The 26209-nt window shown below is 41.8% G+C and overlaps 1 protein-coding gene across 1 annotated transcript in view; it reads left to right on the top strand.

The window, feature by feature from the left end:
• The window catches only part of GNPTAB (N-acetylglucosamine-1-phosphate transferase subunits alpha and beta), an 83397-nt gene that overhangs the window by 15420 nt on the left and 41768 nt on the right, over positions 1-26209 (top strand). The window contains exons 2-4 of the mRNA XM_052640730.1: positions 15606-15691; positions 23613-23732; positions 24797-24838. Of these exons, the coding sequence (XP_052496690.1) occupies positions 15606-15691; positions 23613-23732; positions 24797-24838 (248 nt within the window). The remainder of the gene's footprint in view (positions 1-15605; positions 15692-23612; positions 23733-24796; positions 24839-26209) is intronic.

Raw genomic sequence — 26209 nt, 5'->3', positions numbered from 1 at the left:
AGAGCTAGGTCTGGGTGTCAGGGGAAGTTTTTCATCTGAGCTTGATTGTGAAGGAGATGGCTGAGGGAAGAAAGGGGAGCCCCCTTGCTACTCCCCAGTCCCCTTGTAAGTGAAGGAAGCCCTGGGTGTAAAGGTGTGGGGTGAGATGTAACTCTCACCTTCTAGAACAGAAGTGGTTCTTGTGGTGACCCAAGGACGAAAGAGCAGATAAAACCAAGGAGGGTCTTGGAATGCAGGAATGGAAAAACCAGACCCTTATCATCCTTCCCTCCCCCATGTGGTAATTACTAATGGATTTCAGGTTCTCCTGAGCAGTGTAACCTGTCTTCCCTCCTACCCCATAGGGAGAAGATATTTGCCTTACTCTTCCACCCCCCACCTAGTATATGTGCCTCATCCAATCAGCAAATGACCCGCAAGACCCCTATCCTGCTCCTTGTACCTGGGTATAAAAGTGGACTAAGGACCCCTGTTCAACGTCAGTTCTTGCTTGAGCTGGCCCACTGTTCTAACAGCATCTCCCACTCTAATAAACTTTATTTCCCTCCTCTTCTGTCTCATGTCTGGAAATTCTTTTCCAACCTGCTCCTGGACCATGACAGTTCTGAAGGGCCGTGGAGTGTACCCAGGAGTGATGCTGGAGGGGCAGGCGGTGGCTGGTTTAGGACTTGCCTATAGAGTGACTCCAAAGAATTTGGATTCCTCCTGAAGAAAATGGAGACCATTCAAACGGTTTTAAGCAAGAGAGCCATGAGTCAGATCTGTGTTTAGAACGGTTGTTCTGGGGTAACACGGATGGTGAATTGCAGGCAGGCCGAGAGCTGGGAGCTGGAAACTGTGGGGTGTAATAGGGATCCCGGAGATCCTGCCACACTGGGTGTGCTGGGTGTGGTGCGCAGAGTCAGCGGGCTTTGCATGTTGACTTTGAAAATTATTTATTTATTTCTGGCCGCACTGGGTCTTTGTTGCTGCACACAAACTCTTCTCTAGTTGAGGTGAGCGGGGGCTACTCCATTGCGGTGCACGGGCTTCTTGTTGCGGTGGCTTCTCTTATTGAGGAGCACAGGCTCTAGGGCCAGCAGGCTCTGGTGTTTGTGGCACACAGGCTCAGTTGCCCCAAGGCATGTGGGATTGAACCTCTGTCCCCTGTGTTGGCAGGTGGATTATCAACCACCGGACCAAGAGGGAGATCCCAGTCCCTGGCTTAAAATGAAAATTATTCCTTCTCTGGGATGTGCAGATCGGAGGGGAGTTGGCTCCTCTGGGTTGGGTTTGGTTGGCTCTGCTGCACGTATCTTTCATCCTCCTGGGACCAGCGGGCCAGCCTGGGCACGTTCTTCTCAGGGCAGTGGGAAAGCACAAAAACAAGGCAGATACTCCCAAACCTACCTGGGGTTGAGATGCAGAATGGGGCATTCCCCGTCTTTTGTTCCTTGAACACATCAGATTTGTGTCCCTCTTAGAGCTTGGCACTGTTGTCAGCCTGTGGAGCTCTGTCCACAGACCGCCCGTTCCGCATGTCTCAGCTCAGGAACTCTTCCTGGATGGGCCTTCCCCACCACCCAGCCTAGAGCAGCCTCTTTTCCTAGGTCACTGCTGTTTATAGTCCCATGTTCTTCTTTTTTAAAATAGTACTTAGTTCCAGCCTGAAAATGTTTATGTGTGTATTTAATATCTCATCTCCCTCTCACCCCTCTTTAGTATGTAAGCTCTGTGGGAGTGGGGTTTCTGTCTTATTCACCACTGTATCCTCACTCCCTGGAATAGAGCCTGGCACTAAGAGGTGGAATGCAGAGAGATTCTTTTTTCCTAGTATCTAAACATGGAAAGGTCCCCTGAGTGATCAGTGTCAAAAGTGAACCTTAATGGAAAATATATACGTTTAGTTGATATTAGTTGATATGTAATATATTAGGGTTCCTCAGAGAAATGAACCCAGTAGGATGTATGTATATATGTATGTGCATGCTCGTGGGCATGTGTGTGTGTGTATGGAAATAGACTTATTATATGGAATTGACTCACAGGATTGTGGAGGCTGACAGCTCTGCAGGATCTGCATTAGCAAAACTGGAGACCCAGGAGAGCCAGGGATGTAGCTCCAGCCCAAGTCCAAAAGACCCAAGAACCAGAGAAGCCAGTGGTGTAGTTCCTACCTGAAAGCTGGCTGCACAGAGACCCAGGGAGAGCTGATGTTTCACTTCAAGTTCGAAGGCAGGAAGACTGTGTTATGGCTCAGTGCTCTCAGATCAGAGGATATTCTCTCATACTCAGCTTTTTCGTTCTATTTAGGCCATCAACTGATTAGATGAGGTTCATCTACATTAGGAAGGAGGGCAAGCTGCTTTACTAGTCTAATTTCACCTGGAAATACCCTAGTTGAAGAAGTTTCCTTCTATTCCTAATTTGCTGAGGTTTTTATTTATTTTAAATAAAAAATGGGTTTTGAATTTTGTCAAATACTCTTCCTATATCTATTGATAGGATCATAAGATTTTTCTTCTTTTGCCTATGAATATGATGGATTACGTTAATTGGTTTTCAGATGTTGAACCAGCATTCAAAAACATGTATCCAGAATAAATCCCACTTGGTTATATTATATGATTCTTTTTCTGCATTGTTAGATTTTATTTCATAACAGATTTTCACATCTATATTCTTGAAAGTTATCAGTTTGTAGTTTTCCTTATAGAATGAGTTAGAAGGTATTCACTCTGGTTCTGTTTTTCTGGAAGAAATTGTAGAGAATTGGTGTCATTTTTTCCTTGAATGTTTGGTAGAATTCACCAGTGAACCCATCTGGGCCTGTTGCTTTCTGATTTGGAATGTTATTACTTATTGATTCAAATTATTTAATAAATAGAGGCTATTCAGATTATATATTTCTCCTTGTTTGAGCTTTGGTAGATTGTATCTTTTAAGTATTTGGTCCATTTCATCTAAGTTATCAAATCTGTGATCATAGAATTGTTCATAATGTTGCTTTATTACTCCTTTGGGAGGAGTATTGTAGTGATTTCCAAAATCGTGCGGTAAAATACGAACAACAAAATTTGTGTTTTAATGACTTTTAAAATTATTTATTTGGCTGCACGGGGTCTTAGTTGTAGTAGATCTAGTTCCCTGAGCAGGGATCACACAAGCTACCTGTATTGGGAGTCTGGAGTCTTAGCCGCTGAACCACGAGGGAAGTCCTATTTTAATAATTTTTAAGTGTATCAACAGCTCCATGGCATTAATTACATTTACTTTGTGAGTAATTGTTACCACTGTCTGTTTGCAAAAGGTATCCCTCACCCCAAACAGAAACTTGGTAGTAAGTAGTAACTCTGTATTCTCCCCTTGGGCCCTGGTAACTGTTAGTCACCTCCTGTCTTTATGGATTTGCCTATTCTGGACATTTCATATAATGGATATTTCATGCAGTATCTGTCTTTTTTTGTTTTGGAGTTTTTGCTTGTTTTTCAGTGTTTCTGAGGGGATGAGAGATTGGAGTTGCCACTCTGCTATTTTGCTGAGGTTCTGTTCCAGGATGATAGTTTTGGTTGTTTTTTTTCGCATAATATTTTATCAAACATTTTACCATTTAACTGGTCTGTATGTTTCATAATGGAAGACCTTTTGTTTTGGTTGTTGCTGTGTGTCAGAATTTGGAATGATGCCACATAATATCCGCTCATTGACTGAATTAAGTTACTAATTTTTAGCAGTTTAAAACCTGCATAATTTTTAATAGCTTTGTAATATTTGTGTGACTGTACCTTAATTTACTTACCCAATTACCTATTTAATTTAATTTTTAAAACTATTTTCAGGTTTTATTTATACAAGTAATAGTGATTATCATTTTTATACAGCAGTCTTTGGGTACACCTATGTTTTTTTCCCTGGCATGTATTTCTAGAAGTGGAATTAGCCAGAACAAAAGATACAAGCATTTCTTGGTCCTTTGAATCATATTGCTAATTGCCCCTCAGGAAAGGGTTTTTTAAAATGACTTTACAGCTATTTAAATTCTTGACTAATTTATGACTTCTCTGCAAAGCAAACTCATAAAAAGAGAACTCTGCTTGTAGTACTTTGTAGTTATTAGAATAGATGAATTTATATCAGCTCACTTGATTTTTTTATAACAACACCTTTTGGGATAAGGGATTATTGTTTTAATTTTACATTCGAAACTTACAGGGCTATAAGTGTCTTGTCTAAAATCACAAAACTGGGGGCTGAGGTCCAGGCCTCCTTTTGTGACCAGAACTTAATCTTTAAGGAATGAATAGCTGCAATGCTGTCCAAGAGAACTTTGTGCCCTGTGGAAATAGTCAGTAATTGTGAGCTGTCCAGTACAGTAGCCACTGACTACCTGTGGCTGGTGGGCACTTGAAGTATGTCTAGTGTGACTAATGTGCTGAGTTTTAAATTCAACTTAGTCTTAACTTAAATATCTGTGCGTGGCCAGTGGGGATACCATTTTTTGGACAGTGCAGGTCTAAACTCCTAGGTAGAGTAACTGTTTGCCAGGACATGCTAGCAGGGCACTGGGTTTAAAGTCCCCCCTGTACAATTCTGTGATCCTGTAACCTCTGAACTATAAGACAAGTGGGCCTGCATATACGTCCCCAGGAAGTTGGTTTGAATACTCCTGAAACCATCTTTGGTATGGTTCCCCCCCCCCCCCCCTTTTACTTTTATTCAAGTGCGGTTGAAGAGATTATTTTTTGCCGTTTAGATAAAACTTTTTATGATAAAGTGTACTGTCAAAGGTTTAACGTTCTTAATTCTGTGTTTTATTTACTTTTTAAATAGTGGATCTTCTTATTTAATTTATTTGACTGTGTCCGGGCTTTGTTGTGGCATGCAGGATCTTCCTGCAGCACCTGGACTCTATTTGAGGTGCACGGGCTAAGTTCCATGGTATATGGGATCTTAGTTCTCCAACCAGGGATCAAACCCACGTCCCCTGCATTCCAGGAAGGATTCTTAACCATTGGACCACCTAGGACACACAAAGACTTAATTCTGTGTTTTAATACAAGTTCCTTTATTATTTTGTCTCCTTTCCCCTCAGTGGCAGCCCTTTCTCTTTGCTTCTTTTTTTTTTTTTTTTTTTGTTCTTAGTTCCCTGACCAGGGAGTTGAACCCAGCCCCTTGGCAGTGAAAGCTAAGTCCTGACCACTGGACCACCAGGGAGTTCCCTCTCTTTGCTCCTTTAGTCCCTTAAAAATCTCAGCCTTCTCTCCCAGGAAAAGGAGAGAGATTTTGTTAAGCTATTATGTTGAACCCTGTCCTTGATTATTCCTTTTCTCCAACAGTAATCTATTTTCACCTGTGTTCATTTAAAAGCTGAACAGTAAATATTCATAAATCATTTCATGCAAGTCAATGATTAATCCTTAACAGGATGTCTGCTCCCTGAGAACAGAGCCCTGGTTCCCATTTTGTGCCTTTTAAAATAATCAACAAATGTGTGTTGTGTGTCTAATTATGTGAAGAATTCACAAAAGGGAGAAGTGGTCTAGGAAAGTATCTTTGAATTTAATTAATGTTTGAGTAAATAGTGGTCATGCATCTTGGGTTTGGATCATTTCCAGTATGTGAAAAAGGGAAACTACTCCAGTTATTAAAACCACTCCAGTTATTTTAATAACCATTCAGTGCCTATTATGAAATGGGTTAATCTCTTGTTTTAGCCATTTTGTGTTGAGAAATGAGATGAATTGACTGTGTCCTCCCAAAATCTACAAGCTGAAACTTTATTCCCAGTGTGATGGTATTAGGAGGTGAGGACTTTGGTGATTAAGTCATGAGGGTGGAGCCCCTATGTGTGGGATTAGTGCCCTTTTAAAACAAACCCCAGAGAGCTCCCTTGCCCCTTCCAACATGTGAGGTGACAGAGCATGAAGACGGCCATCTGTGGACCAGGAAGCAGGCCCTCACCAAACAACAATCTGCCAGCACCTTAACCTTGGTCTTCCCAGTCTCCAGAACCGTGAGAAATTGTTGTTGCTTATGAGCCACCCAGTCTGTAGTATTCTGTCAGAGAAGCTCTAATGGACTGAGGCAGGAAAATGAGCATGTTTCATCAAATGTGATTAGAAAACGCTGCTGGGTGATGAGCAGATTTGACTTTCTGATTGGTATCAAAGGAGAAGGTGGATTAGTGAAAAAAAAAAAAAGAATATCTCTTAGGTTATCTTGGCCTCTCATTTAGCGCCTCTTAATGCAAAGTATATTTGGTTCTCAGAAACTGTGAAGAGCTTGTAATTTAGGAATATTATAAACTTCTGATGTGATTATCAGTGTATGAAAATCTCTGTCAGTTACTTAGAGTTCTTGCTGCTTGAGATTGGAGAGTCTCAGCATCTTGAGTTTTATAAGATCGGATGTCACATTTCTACACTTCAAATGCTGAGGAGGGGACACGTGTTTTAATGGAGAGAGTTTTGCACCCTTGTGTGCTGTCCTCTCTGTACTTCCAGCCTTTAGCTTTTACCTTGACTCTTTGGGACTGGATCTGAAAGCAGGAAGTTCCGATGGGAAACCATGGAGCGGTAAGCTGTTCTAAGGTGTTTTGCCTTATAAAACTAGTAGCCATAATCACTCATTCTAGAAAGGTTTATTGATTTTGTGCCAGGCACTGTGCAGGGTTGTGGGACTAAAAACAAGAGAGAGATCCAGTTCCAGCATTTGAGTTGCTCGCAGAGGTGTAGACAGACATTTAAACAAGTGAACAGCTTATACTGTATGTGGCATGTAAACGCTGTCTCTAAGAGACCTGCAAGCAGTTGGCAGGGGTATTGTACAGCTCTGTTGGATTTGCATGTTTCATCAAAACAGTCTTGTGGACTAGGTGCTGTTGATATCCTCATTCTACAGAAGAAACAGTTGAAAATGGAGAAGTGCCCTGGATTTTATTATTAAATGCCAGATTTAAACTCATGTCTTCTGATTGTAAATCTTAGGATCCTTGCACTGTATACCAGTTCCCTTCTTAATAATTACTTTCCTCCTCCCCTTTAAAAAAAAAAAAAGTTTATTTTTATGTATTTATTTGGGTGCACTGAGCCTTAGTTGCTGCATTTGGGATCTTTAATCATGGCATGTGGGATCTAGTTCCCTTGACCAGGGATCGAACCAGTTCCTCTGTATTGGGAGCTCAGAGTCTCAGCCACTGGACCACCGGGGAAGTCCCCCTTCTTCCTTTCCTTAACTGGGAACCCCCCAAAGGATAACAGAGCTTGCACTTCATTCTCTGTGATCCTACCGCACACGTGCATTCAGTCCTCTTCCGGGGCCATCAAAGTCATCAGCCAAAGTGTGCACCAGTTTTAAAACTGAAGGAAATTTTACCAACTGAAAGTTTTAGCATTTGTGGGCAAAAACCAGCTAAAGGACTATTAGACATTCTACAAATGTTAAGGAGAAACACAACTTTTATTATGTGACTTGTGGTTGTTTATAAACATGCTAGGGAAACAGTTTTAGGCCATTGGGTTAGGGATGGTAAACATACCAGTTTCAACTGGTTAAATGACCACATTCATGAATGTGTATTTGACAAAGCTGGCTCTGTGTAAATAAGCATCGGTGGGGCAGCCAGGTGACAGCTCGCAACGCTGAGAGAGCCTGGGCCAAGCTAAATGGGAACATGGGCTACAGACTTGGGTTGATTAAATCTCAGCACCACCGCACACACTGCTGCTTGGCCTGGAGCGTCTCTTTGGGTCATCATAGTCCCTGCCTCACAGTTGGTACCTTGTTCCAGGGATTCGAGAGGGAGGGCGTGCTGGCACGACAGAGCTTGTGAGTGTGTGTGTGTGTGTGTGTGCCCTTTCTCCTCTGCGGTCAGCACACAGACTCACCTTGGCTGCCATTTTGTAAAACTAACCAGCAATTGATCTTGAATACCTTGGATGCCTTGATTATTAAAATGGAGTCTTAAAAGTGAAAAACATTTTGAATTAGTAGAATAAACTACCTTTAGATGATTTTTAGATAAATTATTAATAATACATTGTTTATGTGTTATCTCAGAGCTCATGTAGTATTTCAGAGCTCATGCAGTATTTTAATAAATAGCATTTTAGTTTATTGTGTCTTAAATTTTTACCAATGAACTACCGTTAGTAACAGAGAAACATACTCTGAGAAGAATAATGTAGGGGTGTGTGTGTGTCTGTGTGGAATAGCTCAAAATGGCAAGTAGAACATTTTTTGAAGGTCAGTGTTGTATCTTATATTTTTATCACATGAGTTTCCCATAAAATTTTTGCATTACTACCAATATAATGCTTCAAATGTCTTGCCATTATAAAAATGTTGTTCAGGAAGTTATGCTTGCTTACCCTTGTTTTCTAGCAAAATAGATGGCCTTTCATATCTATGTGCCTGTCATTGGTTTGGTGCTGTTTGATATCAAAGGTGGAACCCATATCTCCTCCTTAGGGAATTGCAAGTCCAGGTGGACAGGCCAGTTGTCCACTGGGCATAGCACGCTCCCTATACCTTTTATTGGCCCACATCATGGGAGAATCCCCATCCTGCTCTAGCAGCACAGTGGATTGATGAAATAGATTGAGTACTTAGTTCCCAGTTAAGGAAGTTGAGGCCCACACATTTGTAGTTTACCCAGCATTTCACAGCTCCCAAGCCAGAGAGCAGGGAGGTTCTCTTAGGAGTCTCCCAAGTTCTCAGATCCAGCCTTCTCTTACGTCACTTCTGCAGTAGCTAGGTAATATTTACTAAGAAGAAAATGGTATATAATGTACTGGAAATGAGTTTATAGTTAACAGAATTGTAAGTCATTTTCTACCCTCAAGCAGTTTGGCCTGTCAAGATGCTAACATGGGATGAAAGGCAAATAGCAATAAAAAAGCTAAATGACGCAAGGCCAGAGGTTTTACAAGGCAGTGGGCAACCGATTTCCAAATAAGTGATAGAGCTAGAAGTTATTCAGAGTTCTGAGAAGGAAGCATTCAGATTGGGCTAAGAATATGGAAAGGCTTTGTGCCACAACAGAGGATTGATTTTACAGTAGTCAGTGCTTCTCTTACCTATTTGTCTTTTGTTTACTGCTAATAATTGCTGAAAACTATCTAATTCCACGTGTAAGCCTTTTTTTTGTTTGTTTTTGGCTTCCTTGTTGTTTGGAAGGTGTTCATATTTTTACAGTTTACCCTAGAGCAAACAATTTTATAATTGCACAAATTTCTACTCTTGATAGTATTAAGAAAATAATTTGACACTAACCCTTAGATGAATTTTATTTGATTTACAAGTTTCCTTTTTCCATTCCTCATAGAGCATAATACTCATTGATCTAAAAAAGTTTGGAAAAATTTTCATAATAACGTTTAGCTGACAGGAATAGCAGAAAGGGAAATGGTTATGATGGAAGAGAATCAAGTTCAAATGTTGATGGACTTAGGACCAAGGACAGAAGACCCAGAGAGGAGGTGAGGACAGGAAGAGCCAGTGTCCTTAAGAAGCTGACATGTGGGCATAGGAGGACACTGTGATAGCCACACAGTTGGGTCCCTCCTTAAGTCTAGACTTTTAGGAACGGCAGGGATTTCGAAGACAGTTTGATCAGGTCCCCTTCATTATATAGATGAAGGAATAGCCAAAAAGGCTAAATAACTTGCTCAGAGTCACTCATGTGCTTCCCAGGGCATGCTAGTGGTAAAAAAACCCTGCCTGCCAATGCAGGAGATGAAAGAGTCACAGGCTTGATCCCTGGGTTGGGAAGATCCCCTGGAGGAGGGCATGGCAGCCCATTCCAGTCTTCTTTGCCTAGAGAGCCCCATGGACAGAGGAGCCTGGGGTGCTATGGTTCCTAGGGTTGCAAAGAGTTGGACGCGACTGAAGCAACTTAGCACACATGCATGCAAAGGTCACTCAAAGTGACAGAGCTGGGATGAAAACCCGCATCCCAAAAAATAAGCCAGCATTCCTTCCATCTCCCCCAAGGTCTAAGAGTGGAGAACTCTGCACTAGAAGAGTGTTCCTAAATGTGTTAGAGAAGGACCCTTCGCTGTTGCTGTTCTTTCCAACACACTAGAGTGGTTTGGAGATGGTGAGATTAGTTTATCTGATGAAGGAAGGCACGTTGTGTTCACATCAGCACATTGGCATTGCCCAGGCATTGGTGAAGCTCGTGCTCTCCGCTGTTTTCTCCCCACCTTCGGTAGCCCTACTAACTGAGGACAATTATATTGAGCTTTATTTTTTCGTGGCTTATTTTACAAGAAAAATAGATAATACTGGTTGTCCTTTTGCAAGCTACATAGGAATATTGATGGAGAATCGCTTCCTTTTGAGCTCATAAGCTGATACAGATACATACAATTGTATTACTGAGTATAGATACGTAGTCTGTTATATATTTAGCAAAGCAGATGGCATTTCTTAGCTATGTGCCCATCATTGGTTCGGTGCTGTTCAGTATCAAAGGTAGAGCCCATTTCTCCTCCTCTGGGAATCAGCAAGTCCATGTGGACAGGCCGGTTGTATGCACTTCCAACCTCAAGTATACCATGCCTAAAGTGGGACTCCCGAATCCCACCAGCTCTCATGCCCTCTGTACTTCATACCTCTATACTTGCTCCTCCCATGTCATAAGTGGCCCTAGTCTGTGTTCAATTACTCATTCTAGAAACGCTGAAAACCTAGCGATCGCCTTGATTCTCTTCTCCTTCACTCCCCTCTCCCTCTACCGTTCCTTGTTTCCCAGATGAACAGTGACAGACTTCCGTTTATCCTTTAAGACTCTGCTAACGTTGCTTCTTCAGGGCCGTCTTTCCCAGTGTCTTCCTGGAAAGAGTCAGGTGCTCCTTCAGTGCAGCTGTAGCCTGCAATAGAATTCTTTATTAAAAATAATCAACTGTAGTTCCTTGAACTCAGGTAGCTTAGCTTAATTCTCTTTATAAATATGGTACCAGGCACATTAGACCGAACACCCTTTAAAATTAGTTGTTTTATTTATTTTTTGATTTTTTATTCTTCTAAAAAATTTTTTTTGGCTGTGCTGTGCAGCATTCAGAATGCTAGTTCCCACATCTGGGGTTGAACCTATGCTCCCTGCGGTGGCAATGCGGAGCCTTGACTGCTAGACTGCCAGGGAAGTCTCTAAAATCAGTTGCTTTTTAAATCAGTGCTTTGAGTGGGAGAGTTATTAATTTGTGGTGTTTATGAAACATCCCAGTGAAGTGAGGTTGTAAAGGTAGGCAGAGGCCAGGTCTTGAAAAGTCTGAATGCCACGAAAAGAAGCTAGTAGCAGTTGCAGCTCATTTAGGTCCACAGGGTCTTCAGTGTAGCCAGCTGTTGTCATGTGACTGCATTCTGGCCAATTAAAATGGAAGGGGTAGGGGCAGCTTCTGAAAGTCTCCTTAAAAGAGGGGCTTGTCTTCCCTCGCTCTCCTCTTCTGTTGGCTGCAGTGAAGTCTAAGTGACTGGGGCTTCCACAGTCATCTTAGTGTATCAGGGCCACATCCTAGGGTTGGTAGAGCAGGACCCCAGAAGAAGCCTTGGCAAGAACGAAGGCCTTCCCGGAAGAGAAGCAGAATGAAAGGGCACGTTAAAAGGTCAGATAGATGGGATTGAGCTGGCACAGGAGACTGAGAAGGAGCCACCAGAATGATGAGTGGAAAACCAAGAAAGTGGTTCAAGAAGGAGGCACGGGGTGATGCTGCCAGCGGAGTAAAATCGCAAGCAGGAGATTGTCACTGGGTTTGAGAGTGTGGAAGCCTTGGTAGGGCCAGTGAAGTGGCGAGAGCGGAAGTGGGGTTGGGGTGGCTAGAGGGTGGGTAGGATATCTTTCTGAAGATCAGTTCAGTTCAGTCGCTCAGTTGTGTCCGACTCTTTGCGACCCCATGAATTGCAGCACGCCAAGCCTCCCTGTCCATCACCAACTCCTGCAGTTCACTCAGACTCGCGTCCATTGAGTCCGTAATGCCATCCAGCCATCTCTTCCTCTGTCGTCCTCTGCTCCTCCTGCCCCCAATCCCTCCCAGCATCAGAGTCTTTTCCAATGAGTCAACTCTTCGCATGAGGTGGCCAAAGTATTGGAGTTTCAGCTTTAGCATCATTCCTTCCAAAGAAATCCCAGGGCTGATCTCCTTTAGAATGGACTGGTTGGATCTCCTTGCAGTCCAAGGGACTCTCAAGAGTCTTCTCCAACACCACAGTTCAAAAGCATCAATTCTTCAGCGCTCAGCCTTCTTCACAGTCCAACTCTCACATCCATACATGAGTACTGGAGAAACCACAGCCTTGAGTAGACGGACCTTAGTCGGCAAAGTAATGTCTCTGCTTTTGAATATGCTATCTAGGTTGCTCATAACTTTTCTTTCAAGGAGTAAGCATCTTTTAATTTCATGGCTGCAGTCACCATCTGGAGTGATTTTGGGGAGCCAAAAAAATAAAGTCTGACAGTGTTTCCACTGTTTCTCCATCTATTTCCCATGAAGTGATGGGACCAGATGCCATGATCTTCGTTTTCTGAATGTTGAGCTTTAAGCCAACTTTTTCACTCTCCTCTTTTACTTTCATCAAGAGGCTTTGTAGTTCCTCTTCACTTTCTGCCATAAGGGTGGTGTCATCTGCATATCTGAAGTTATTGATATTTCTCCTGGCAATCTTGATTCCAGCCTGTGCCTCTTCCAGTCCAGCATTTCTCATGATGCACTCTGCATATAAGTTAAATAAGCAGAGTGACAATATACAGCCTTGATGTACTCCTTTTCATATTTGGAACCAGTCTGTTGCTCCATGTCCAGTTCTAACTGTTGCTTCCTGGCCTGCATACAGATTTCTCAAGAGGCAGGTCAGGTGGTCTGGTATTCCCATCTCTTTCAGAATTTTTCACAGTTTATTGTGATTCACACAGTCAAAGGCTTTGGCATAGTCAATAAAGCAGAAATAGATGTTTTTCTGGAACTCTCTTGCTTTATCCATGATCCAGCGGATGTTGGCAGTTTGATCTCTGGTTCCTCTGCCTTTTCTAAAACCAGCTTGAACATCAGGGAGTTCATGGTTTACTTACTGCTGAAACCTGGCTTGGAGAATTTTGAGCATTACTTTGCTAGCATGTGAGATGAGTGCAATTGTGCGGTAGTTTGAGCATTCTTTGGCATTGCCTTTCTTTGGGATTGGAATGAAAACTGCCCTTTTCCAGTCCTGTGGCCACTGCTGAGTTTTCCAAACTTGCTGGCATATTGAGTGCAGCACTTTCACAGCATCATCTTCCAAGATTTGAAATAGTTCAACTGGAATTCCATCACCTCCACTAGCTTTGTTCATAGTGATGCTTTCTAAGGCCCACTTGACTTCACATTCCAGGATGTCTGGCTCTAGATGAGTGATCACACCATCATGATTATCCGGGTTGTAAAGATCTTTTTTGTACAGTTCTTTTGTGTATTCTTGCCATCTCTTCTTAATATCTTCTGCTTCTGTTAGGTCCATACCATTTCTGTCCTTTATCGAGCCCATCTTTGCATGAAATGTTCCCTTGGTATCTCTATTTTTCTTGAAGAGATCTGAAGATAGCTGCCCTTAAAGAGACAGAAAGTTCAGAGTAGCATGACTAAGATGGAGGGGGTGGGAGGGGAGGGAACATTTCCCTGAGATGCTGGAATATGCTGATATGCTAATAGGAATAGTCCTATTGAAAGGGAAAGAGAAAGGAGGCAAGGTCTTGAGCAGATGAGTTGATGAGATCCAGACAGAGATTGGGTGTTTGCAAGGAAGGGGGACACTTTCTCTGTGGTAAAGGGAGTGAAGAAGAAACTGGGGCATGTGTGTAGGTAGGTTTATAGATTTGGGGTGCACACATGAGGGAGCTCTTATCTAAAGCTTTCCATCTTCTCCTGAAATGTTGAGCAAGGTCAGCCGAATCCTCCACAGGTTGTGAGGGCACCACCCCCCGTATCTTGTCCATCTCTTCTGTTGTAACTCGTGTTCTGTGCTGTGAAAAGTTCCCTGTGTTTTGGATGGATCATGTAGCTGCCTTGAAGTCCTCCAGTGCCCCCGTTTCCCATGGCAGTTCCCCTTCAGGGCCCGGCTCCCTTCCCAGCCCCATCTCTCTTTAGGTACTGCCTGTGCTCCAGCCAAAGCCACCAGAACAGTTGCCCTCAGACAACCCCCATTGCTGCCTCTCAACCTTTGAACATGCCCTCCTGGCACTGACCTTTTCTCCCTACCTGGTGAACTTGTTCTCCAAGACCCAGTCCTCATATCACAATGCACTAAATCCGTTTGACTCTCCTCCCCCTTCCACAGGCCAGAAGCTGTAGCTTTTATTTACATAATTATATAACTATCCTTTTGAATATTTTTTTTAGTTTTATTTTTTGGCCTTTCCACACGGTATGTGGGCTCTTAGTCCCCCAGCCAGGAATCGAACCCATGGACCCCCTGCATTGGAAGCACAGTCTTAGCCACTGGACCACCAGGGCAGTCCCTAACTATCCTTGTATCATTCATTTGGATGGAGCACAGTATAGGGCAGGCACTGAGTGAATGGATGAATTTTGATTGCTTTACCTGTTTCTTTCACAATTCTTTATTTAAAAAATTTTATTGAAATATAGTTGATTTACAATGTTAATTTCTTTTGTACAGCAAAGTAATTCAGTTATACATATGTATACATATACATTCTTCTTCTAAAAATTCTTTTCCGTTTTGGTTTATCATAGATATTGACTATAGTTCCCTGTACTATACAGTAAAACTTTGTTGTTTACCTGTTCTATTTATATCCTCTAACCCTAATTCCCACTCCATCTCTCTCCCACCCTCTCCCTGGTATATATATAAAACTGTATTTTTCTTAATCCATGCATCTGTTAATGGATATTAGGTTGTTTCCAGTCTTGGCTATCGTAAATAGTGCTGTTGTGAACATAACTGTGCATGTATATTTTTGAATTATATTTTTGTCTGGATATGTGCCCAGGAGTGGGATTGCTGGATCATATGGCAGTTCTATTTTTAGTTTTTTGAGGAACCTCCTTGTTTTTTGAGGAATCTACTCTTTTCCATAGTGGCTGCACCAACTTACATTCCCACCAGCAGTGTAGGAGGGTTCACCTTTCTCCACACTCTCCCAAGCATTTATTTGTAGACTTCTTAATGATGGCCATTCTGACTGTGTGAGCTGGTATCTCATTGTAGTTTTAATTTGCATTTTTCTAATAATTAGCAGCGTTGAACATCTTTTCATTTGCCTGTCGGCCATCTGTATGTCTTCTTTGGAGGAATGTCTATTTAGTTCTGCCTATTTTTCAACTGGATTGTTTGTTTTTTGTTGTTGAGTTGCATGAACTGTTTATATATTTTGGCAATTAAACCCTTGTTGGTCACATCATTGTAGATACTTTCTCCCTGTCCATAGGTTATCTTTTTATTTTGTTTATGGTTTTCTTTGCTATGCAGAAACTTGTAAGTTTGATTAGGTCCCAATTGTTTATTTTTACTTTTATTTCTATTGCCTTGGGAGTCCTTTAGCAATCCTTAATGAAATTAAGATGAAATGAAAGTTATATACTCTCAATATTTGATGCAGAGTAAACATTGTTTCTTTTTCTTTCTTTCCCTAGGTGGTTCTGGAATGGAGCCGGGATCAATACCATGTTTTGTTTGATTCCTACAGAGACAACATTGCTGGGAAGTCCTTTCAGAATCGGTGAGAAGAGACCACTTTTGGAGAGTAGCTTATTTGGGCTCAAATGATAAGTTGTGAAATCACCCATGCTTTATATGGAACAGTTGAAGGGGTCTTTCCAAGTTGTAGATAGGATTTAGCTTGTCACACGTGAAGGAACTTTGTAATCCATCCTTACATTTCTAGGGATGACAAATTTGATTCTCAAAGAGCAATCCTGCCTTGCTGAGTATTGGGTACTTTAAGTTACATGAGCTCACTCTGTCCTTGACCCAGTTCTGTGAGATAAAGATAATTCCATCCCTCTAGGATGAGAAAGCCAGATGGCTACTCTGTAGCCAGTTCCAAGCCCCAGCCAGTGTTTTGCTGGTCACTGTGTTAATAACCAGGGCCTCTGTTGTGGCATCCACCAGGACCTTCACACGCCCCTGTGGTCACCACACCTTGCTGCCTCGCTATGGGGAGGAGCAAAGAACCTCACACGTGGGGTCTTTTTCTCATTAAGGCCAAGCTTGGTGCAGCCACTCCTGAATGCTGCCTTCACCCTTCCTCTTCCTTGGAGATTTTTTCCTGCCTGAGGAGGCAGACCTCAGGGTGCAAGCAATCTTTTCCAACATCCTCCTTCCCTTCTTGCAGCTAAAATGAATCACACAGGCTCTTTTCCTGTTTTGCCTGTAAAACTGTTACATTGTTTTATATCATAAAAGCAATATATGTCTGTGGTTGAAAACAGTTCAAGCAGTACAGAAAAGTTAAAAAGTAAAGCCTGTTTCTGTCTCATTCTGACCCAGAGCAACCATGGCAAATGAATTTTTGTTTTGGATTCTTCTAGTGTCTGTCCTTTTAACCTAAAAAAACAGAACAGAAAACAGATTGTGTCCTTTTTGACTTACTTTATGCAGTATCTGTTGACTCCTTTCCATTGTAATGGTACAAGGATAGTCACTGTAGGGCAGTGGTGGAGCAGGCGGTGACCAAAAACAAACATGGGGTAGCCAATAAAGCTAGTTAACCTCTTAGAAAACAATTATCTAACTATCAAAGACTGTAATCAGAAATTTCCCTGGATCCTGACTGTTTATTTTCCTTGGAGAATAGACTCCATGAGTCCTCCTCTTTACCTTCACTGAACCAGAAAACCTAGTAAAAGTATAACTAGTAATTGCTGTTGATTGGTGCACCTCGAACATTTTCTGGGAGTGCCTCTAGACTACATCAGCAATTTACATGAAGCTCTTGTTTCTGTTTAGAATTACTGCTTGGCGCCTCCATCCACTTGTTATGAGCACCTATGTGGTTCCTGTCAAATAAGTAGTTTTTTTAAAAAGCTATGCCAATTAATCTTAGATGTATGCACTGTTATAGTCCTGAACATCCAGCGAGGAAGGGCTGTGGGATTCCTTGAGTTCACTTAAAGCTTTACTCTTTAGTCCTTAAAGCATCCCGTGTATGAATGGCATCCCTGAATTTGCTTCTTCAATTAAGGTTGAATCTTTGAGCCCTACTCTGTTTTAGATGCTGAGATCTGACTCTCTACTGTAAAGCATTTTGCAGTTACATAGGGGAGATAGCTTATAAACAAGTACCTGAGGAAGTAGGGAAACTCTAGATCTTTCTCTTAGGAGCTCTTAAAACAGCAGTTTCCAAAGACCCAGGGGGTGGGGGGCAGTGGGGGAGGAGGACAGTGGAGCCAAAGCTACTTTTATGACAACACTGAGGTGTTATTTGCCTTTTTTATTGCGTTGACATTTGCACTCATCCTGTGAAAGCCATGGTGGGTAAAATTGCAACACCATTACAACATATCTGCAGGAGTCAGAAAAATGCTGAGTTTGCTTAAGAGTGTTCCTGAAATGTCAATCTGATCATATCTTGACCCTGTGAGTACACATTTTCTTAATGTTGTGTGTGATGCAACGGAAAGCACACTTCAAGCACCACATGGTTACTGTCTTGAGGAAAAGCCCTCATGCAGTTGTTTTGAGTTGCAACCTGAACTTGGTTTATTTCATGGATCACCATTGTTATTACTTGAAAGGACAGATGACACTGTCAGTACTCCGGCTTGGTTATATTTGGCAGGTATTTTCTTTGCCGTGAACAAAGCAATCCTGTGTTTGAAGGGAAAGAAACAAAGTCATTATTGCCAATGATAAAATTTGAGCTTTCAAGTGAAAATCAGAATTTAAGAAAACTTGTTTCCACCCCTGTGAGCCTAACATTTCACAATATTATATAAAGACTTCTTTGATTAGATTTGCAGCATTATCCAAGAAAATCACATTTGTTAATATAATGTAAGAAAATATGTCCCCATCTGGCTGAGTTGCGTAACTCAGTAAGCTTTTGTTTTCCAGATATCAATGTATTGATGTTGTAGAATTTTACACAGATAAAAAAGCCATTCAGTGTGCAAGAAAGACCAATGGATTTTAATGTAAAAGCACTAAAAGTTCATTAATATGGTTTCAGATTATACATTGCAGCTGATTTTTAAGAAACTACCACATACTTTGGTGTGGTATCAAATAATATCCACCACTATTTGAAAAGGCTATTAAAATACCCCTTCCCTTTCTAACTGCGTATCTGTAAGCCTGAGTTTTCTTCAACCCAAACAACATCTGGGAACAGATTGAATACTAAAGATGGAGAAACTTCCTTGCTTCTCCTAAGTCATTAAAGAGATGTGGAGAAATGTAAAGCAATGCCTCTCAATGAATTTTTGCCTTGTTTTTTGAAAAATACTACTGTTTTCATTTAAAACAGCATGTGAAGGGATTTACTGTTGTTTTAAAATGAATTAATATATTTTGAATGTCTGACTAACTTTTGAAAGTGGCAAGTGTGGGTATTTGCAACCTATAAACAACCTTTGGGGCTCCTTAAGAATTTTTAGGAGTGTAAAGTGTCTGGACCCTAAAAAGTTTGAAAATCACTCGTTAACATAGCAGTTCTCAAGCTTCAGTGTGCAGCAGAATTCTACAGAGGGCTTGACAAAATGGACTTTCTCCCCACCTCCAGAATTTATGCATCTGTGTGTCTCAGGGGTATAGAGAATTTTCACGTCTTAAAAAGTTCACTGGTGATACTGAAACTGCTGGTTTGGTGACCACACTATGAGAGCTGTTGCAGTAACGGATTCGTAATGAGACATCATTTTCCTGCTTCTCCAGTTTTTATTTTAAGACAACGCTGATTGTCCTAAGCAAAGCTCAAAATGGCTCATTTTTTACCCCGGCATTTGTGAGTACTCAGCCTACTCTGTCTGATGCTGCGCTGCATGGTGGTTGTGCCTCTCAGCCTTGACAGAGTCTCAAAACTTTTAGAAGGAAAATTAGCTCATGCAATCTAGGCACTGAGGTCAGCTCTCTTAATCATGTTTTCTTTCTAAAGAGTATGTGTGTGTTCTCTATTTATTCTTATAATTTTGTTGTTGTTCAGTTACTAACTCTCTGTGACCCCCAAGGACTGTAGCCCACGATGCTCCTCTGTCCGTGGGATTTCCCAGGCAAGAATACTGGAGTAGGTTGCCATTTCCTTCTCCAGGGGATCTTCCTGACCCAGGGCTCAAACCTGAGTCTCCTGTATTGCAGGCGGATTCTCTACTGCTGAGGAACTAGGGAAGCCCCTCCTAATTTAAGGTTGCATTAAAATGTAGTTTGATTTTTATGCAGGGATATTTCAAAATTACCTAATTTTGATGATGACAAGAAAAGGTAATATTTCATGGATGTTGATGGTTGGATAGCTCACCAATTCAGGGAACATGAACTTGGGCAAACTCTGGCAGATAGTGAGGGACAGGGAGGCCTAGTGTGCTGCAGTCCATGGAATTGCAAAGAGTCAGACATGATTTAGCGACTGAAGAAAAACACCCTAACATCATATGTTCTAGTACATTTTAAAATAGCCATAATTTTTATAGGAAGTTTTCAGTGTTTTGCTAGTGTTTCTGCATGTCTTCTTAATGTTGTCCCTGAATGAAAAAAAAAATCCCATTCTGTATCCCAGTATCAAGTGAATATATAAATTATGTACTGCTACTAATTGTGAGGTATTAAAGTAGGGGCTCAGTTTTGTCATCTCTAAAATGCAGATATTAGATTAAGTGTAAAATCTCTTCCAGCTTTGGTTCTCAGATGCTATTTATGTTCTAAGTTTTCTTCTCTGCTTTATTAAATGTAGAACCAAGGGACTATTAAGTGCCTTCATATTCCTTTAAACTAAAGTGATTAAAATAAGAGTGGTATCACTGTCACCACGGGTTTGGTTCTGAATCATAGATCACTTACTTAGTCTTCAGCTCTAAGATAAAGGCTTCCTTTTCATCTGGAGACTAAGATAGTGGTCTGTGGTTAGAATGAAAGCCTCAGACTCACTGTGACCATGTCTAAGAAGTAGAAAAACAACTGACTCACTGGCCAGGGGCAGATCACAGGATCTTCTTAGGGTTGTCAGTTTAACACCAGAGAGTTAGGTTGATCATGTAATACAGTCTTACTAGAAGAGCCAGGACATAAATGCATTATATATTTAATGTTGCTTTCCTTGGTTGAGCTTATAGAGATAATCTCTTGACTATTAAAACAACCTTTAATAGCAGATAGTTACTTGTACAGCAAAACTTTGGAATGTGCATATTTCCCCTTCCTTTTTAAAAGCCTTTCTAAAATATGTCACTTAAGTGGGATTTTTGTTGTTGTTAATTTTTTGTATCTACGTAGACCACCTGTGACCTAACTTACATGTGGGTAATGTGAAGCATTTTTTTTTAATAGAAGAGACAACTGTTTATGTTGAGGGAATGAACTGATAGTTATTTAGACAATAAGTACATATTAAACCCCACTGTGTCTCAGGCACTATTCCTAGGCACATAGTGTTGAACAGGAGGAACTCATTGACCTCACACAGAAGTGATATTTTAGTGGGGGAGGCTTTTATTTATTTATTTATTTATTTATTTTAATTAAAAAAATGTGAACTGTAATCTACATATAAGTCAGTAGTTATCAAAGTGAGTTTCTGGACCAGCAGCATTGGCATTACCTGGGAACTTGTTAGGAATGCAGTTTCTGGGGCCCCCAATCCAGACCTAGTCAATGAGAGACTCTGTAGATGGAGCCTGGCCACCTGTCCAGCAAGCCCTATAGGTGCTTCTGATGTCTGCTGACATTCGAAACCAACCATATAGAAACATGCAGAAGAAAATCAAGAGAAGGTAGTGTTTGCATATCATGACAGTAGGGAGAGAGAGCCTGAGAGTGAATGGGAGAGAGGGGAAGGAATTAGTGAAGATGGGCACAGAGCACATGAGACCATTTCTGCCTTAGAGCTGCTCAGTGAGAAAAATAGCACAGCCGGTATGCTGAGGACTCCTTAGAGAATGGAGTGCAGTGGAAGTTGCCTGTTAAACGTACCTTTTCTCTGTGAGAGGAGAGGGGAGAGGGCATTTGGGGAATGAGGAAGTAGTTAAAAGAAGCAGGAAAGAAAGGATATTCTAAGCAGAGGAAGTGTGTTCAAAGGCACAGAGGCCTGCAAGCTCTCACCCTGTTTGGGTAAGGGCATATAGCTGGCACGTCTAGAGCATGAGGTATGGGTTATGAAGGAGTTTAGATTTCATTCTGCAGGCAGATGCACCTTGATGGGAGGACTCGTAGATGTTCACCTGTCACTTGTGCCTGAGTCTGAGGTGATTGATTCCACATTTTTCCCCACGAAACTCTGGGTCCCCTGGTACCTTTCTGACTCTAGTCTCTTCTTAGATTCTTCCCTTTGCTCCTGTTTGTCTCTGTCACACTGGCCTCTCATTCTTTAACCATGCCACATAAGCAGCTGCCTCAGGGCATTTGCACAGGGCATTTCCCTTCTCTGGGCTCTACCTGCCCAGTTGCCCACATGGCAGCTTCCTCACTTCCTTTACCTCTTTGCTGAAATGCCAACATTTCCAGTAAGGCCATCTCTGATCTCCCTATTTAAAACTGACTCCCTCCCACCACACACAAGACCTAGACACACTGTATATCCCCCTTTTCTGCTCCATAGCATTGAACATCATCTGACTTCATTTATTTGGTTTATTGCCTGTCTTCACCTTTCTAGAATGTAGGCTTCGTGAAGGCATGCATTTCAGTCTGTGCTGAGTCCCCAGCACTTAGAACAGTGCCTGGCATGGCATATACTCGCACTCGGGAAATAGTTATTCAATCAGTGGATAAATGCTTCTTTCATCCAGTCATCTCATCTTCTTTTAAGCTAGAAGTGATTATCACTGTATTTTCTTCCTTCCGTAATTTGAATGATTTATCCCCCAAACTGCATTATTTCCCCCTGAGATTATTAACCTGTAGCCAAAACAAAGATTGTTAAGCGTTTAGTGTTTGGAGCCCTTTGTGCGCTGGGGCCCCGATCCTGTGCCTGACCTGTGAGGAAGACAAAAAGGAAGGTAAGCTTGGGTCCTTGGCCTAAAAATAAAACAACTCCCCTCACACCCCCTAAAAAAATAACCCTGAAAGTGTAGTGTTCTTGGAAAAGATCAAACCTGAAACAGAATCATCCAAAATATGTCTTATGTTACTATGAGCTCTGTAGTGTAGTTCCAGAGCAGGCTCTGAAAGATGGGTAGGATCTTGGTAAGCTGATGAAGGAAAGGAGGAAAAAACTTTTAGCAGGGATTAAATCTGAAATGGAGCTTAGACAGGACAGTCAGGAATTAAAAGCCTGCCTGACATCTGGGCTTCCCTGGTGGCTCAGATGGTAAAGAATCCGCCTGCAATGTGGGAGACCTGGGTTTGATCCCTGGGTTGGGAAGATCCCCTGGAGAAGGGAACAGCTACCCATTCCAGTATTCTGGCCTGGAGAATTCCATGGACAGAGGAGCCTGGCAGGCTACAGTCCCTGGGGTCGCAAAGAGCTGGACATGACTGAGTGACTTTCACTTCACTGACTCCTTAGGTCAGGGGTATGATACATAGTAAGGGGGAAATCGAGCAGGTTTGGGAAGGTCTTCTATGCTAGTGTCTCAAGTAAGTCTTCAAGCTCTTATCTGCCAGGCACAAATCCTAGTCCGCAGGGTACTTTAGGGAACAAAGCAGGTGCGATTCCTGCTGCCCTGGAGCTTACTTTCTAGGGGAGGCACACATGAATTACCAGTCTATGTAACGTGTCAATTATTTAATATGTTAGGAGACTACTGCTATAAAAAAGAAAAAAAAGAGTCCAGCAAACAAGATTGGGAGGGGCCCGGCTTGGTGGCAACAGAGAATGGGAAATCTGTAGCATTAAATGGGTTAGGTTCTTCGTTGTGGAAAGTGAAAGTTGCTCAGTTGTGTCCGACTCTTTTCGACCCCATGGCTTGTACAGTCCATGGAATTCTCCAGGCCAGAATCCCGGAGTGGGTAGCCTTTCCCTTCTCCAGGGCATCTTCCCAACCCAGGAATCGAACCCAGGTCTCCTGCATTGCAGGCAGATTCTTTACCAGCTGAGCCACAAGAGAAGCCCCGACATTGTGGACTGCTGGCTGACTTTTTGGGGGTCATTTTGTTTACGCTTCTAATTTCTTTTCTGTGTTTGGTTGCGTTTGTATCCCAGCTTCCTCATTTGCTAAACTGAGAATATAGCAGTTTGACCATCCAAGACCTCCTCTACAGTCTTGAAATGGAAAGGACAGCAGCCTCTTTACAGGGTGGTTGTGATGATCAGATGATGCAGAACTACATCAAGCGTCTAGCAGAACGCAGCTCACAGAGAAGGTCCTCAGTAGATTTCACTGCCCCAGCCCCAGTTTCAGAACATGCAAGTCTGTGATATGCACCGTGGTTGGATTTCCTTTTTGTTGATGTTCTTCCATAACCTCTGAGCTTAATCCCTGTATGCTCTTCTTATTCCCGACTCTATTGGAAAAATGCATATAAGCCAGAGGACTTATGGGTTTCCCTAGGCTCTGTCTGCCCATGCCGATCGACGTGGTTTACACCTGGGTGAATGGCACAGATCTTGAACTGCTGAAAGAGCTGCAGCAAGTCAGAGAACAGATGGAGGAGGAGCAGAAAGCAATGAGGTAAAACTGATTGGATTGTTAGAGAACAAAACACAGCACCGCACGTTCTATAGTTATAAGTAACAGTACATTTCAGAAGGTAAGATGATGCTCACCTTGCTGTTCAAACAAGAATCTGCATCTCAAGTTCATGCCGTTAGAGGATTCTGGCAGTCATGCATCCGACCCTTGTTTCTTGGTGCCCAAGAGGACTTGGTCACTTTGGCGAGATCCTGGCCTCACCCTGCCAGGTGGCCACTGTCTCATGAACGTGGTGCTCTAGGTGTCTGAGGGCCTAAAGGTGGAGGAGCCACCACCCAAAGGAGCCCTGGTCTTCCCCCTCATTTAGCCTGAGTCCCAGGCGTGATAGTTTCATGAAGTAAGGTTTTGTTATGCAAGACAGCTAGATTAGTCCCTTGAAAATAAAACAGACCTGCAGATATAACTTTTTTTTTTGACACCTTTACTGTTTGATAAAGGTAGTAAAAAGTATATTTTTTACCCTTTTTAATATCAAACAGTACACTATGGAATTAGAAACCTGGGTAGTTGTTTTAATGGAATTTTGATTATTTTATTGACTTTATCTGGGAAAAGTACAGTGGGTTTCTGGAGAACCTTCTGAACCAGAGGTGTGGCTGATGTAATTTCCCCTTTGATTCCTCAGGAGTATTTACTGGGAGTTCCCCTATTCATTTCTTTGTAAATGCTATGGGTGCACCCCAGTTGCAGGTCTTTGGCCCTGTTATACTGCAACCCATTTGTCTGTCTCTCTCTCTGTTCTCTCTGTGCATGAAAATGACTTTGATAGCCTCATACCAGTTTTACTAGTAAAATGCAAAAGCTTATATTTTAAGTAAATTTTCCTGGTTACTATGGATGGGACATGATAATATTTGTTGATCGTATCTTATTAAAATGTAGAATTTATTATGCATAAATATACACAGTACAGTACTTCTTAACCTACTGGTTGGTCCTTGTGGAGTAACCAGGAAAATCAACGTTGTTAAGTTCCCTCATATTCTCATGTAAGGCTAACACTTGTCCATGCGTGTGTGATGAAATCTGTTTCCTTTCACTAGAGAAATCCTTGGGAAGAACACAACAGAACCAACCAAGAAGAGGTAAGCATTTTGATGTTCCTCTCAGGAGTGAAAATCAAAGGAGTGAAGTGAAATGTCCGGGCTTTCCTCCCTTGCTTTTGTTGGCCGCACAGTATTTTTTGCTTGCTCTGTTGCTCCTGTTCAGTCACTCTTCTGCAGTCACTCTTCCCTAAATTAAGTGCACACGTCAGATGAGAACACAAAGGCAGAGCTGACTGAGAGCTCTGATTATTCTTGATCGTTTCTAGATGCATTAGGTAACATTTCTCTTGTTTGCCCTTTCTATTCATCTGTCTTGATGTGCTATTCTCTTGGTCCATTCAAATCTAACTTAAACCTAGTGTTTTCATTTATAGAATCTATGCCCATTGTTTAATTATGTGTTCAATGTATATTTCCTTATCTTTAAAAGCCAACATAATCATATGTCTTATATCTAAGGATTTGGGAAGGAGATTTAACCCAATGACAAGAATTAGATTATTTCTCTTCATTGGAATTGTACCTGACACTAAATAGGCCCTTAACACAAGACTGTCTCATGAACAAGCGGAAATCTGGTAACTGCCATTTGCCCACTGAACCATCAGACTTAAAATAGAAGAGTTATTCATAGAAGTGATCCAGAAGTGCCTTCTGAATCATCTCTTAATGTTAATTATGCATATTTATTTATAAATATCTATTGCTAATACTGTTATTTTTAAATGACTTTTAAATTAAAGCTGTGATGCAACATTACAGAAAGGTCAAGAGGAAAGAAAAGAACAAGTTCACATAATTCTGTGGCCCTCACTCCACAATTATGATCATTTTCTTATTTCGTTTTCATGCACATTTTTATAGTAAACAATTTCTAATCTGTACAGTTTTCTATTTTTTGTTTAATGTAATCATACATATTTCTGTTACCTTACTACTTTTTACTTATCCATTTTAATAGTTATATAATATTCCATCAGTTCAGTTCAGTTCAGTCGCTCAGTCGTGTCTGACTCTTTGCTATCCCATGAATTGCAGCACGCCAGGCCTCCCTATCTATCACCAACTCCTGGAGTTCACTCAGACTCACGTCTATCGAGTCGGTGATGCCATCCAGCCATCTCATCCTCTGTCGTCCCCTTTTCCTTCTGCCCACAATCTCTCCCAGCATCAGTGTTTTCCAATGAGTCAGCTCTTCGCATGAGGTGGCCAAAGTACTAGAGTTTTAGCTTTAGCATCAGTCCTTCCAAAGAAATCCCAGGACTCATGTCCTGTAGAATGGACTGGTTGGATCTCCTTGCAGTCCAAGGGACTCTCAAGAGTCTTCTCCAACACCACAGTTCAAAAGCATCAGTTCTTTGGCTCTCAGCTTTCTTCACAGTCCAACTCTCACATCCATACATGACTACT

Source organism: Budorcas taxicolor, chromosome 5, assembly GCF_023091745.1.
Source record: "Budorcas taxicolor isolate Tak-1 chromosome 5, Takin1.1, whole genome shotgun sequence".
In the NCBI taxonomy this organism is placed as follows: domain Eukaryota; kingdom Metazoa; phylum Chordata; class Mammalia; order Artiodactyla; family Bovidae; genus Budorcas; species Budorcas taxicolor.
The sequence above is the reverse complement of the archived record's forward strand: the minus strand, read 5'-3'. Positions and strand labels throughout refer to the sequence as shown.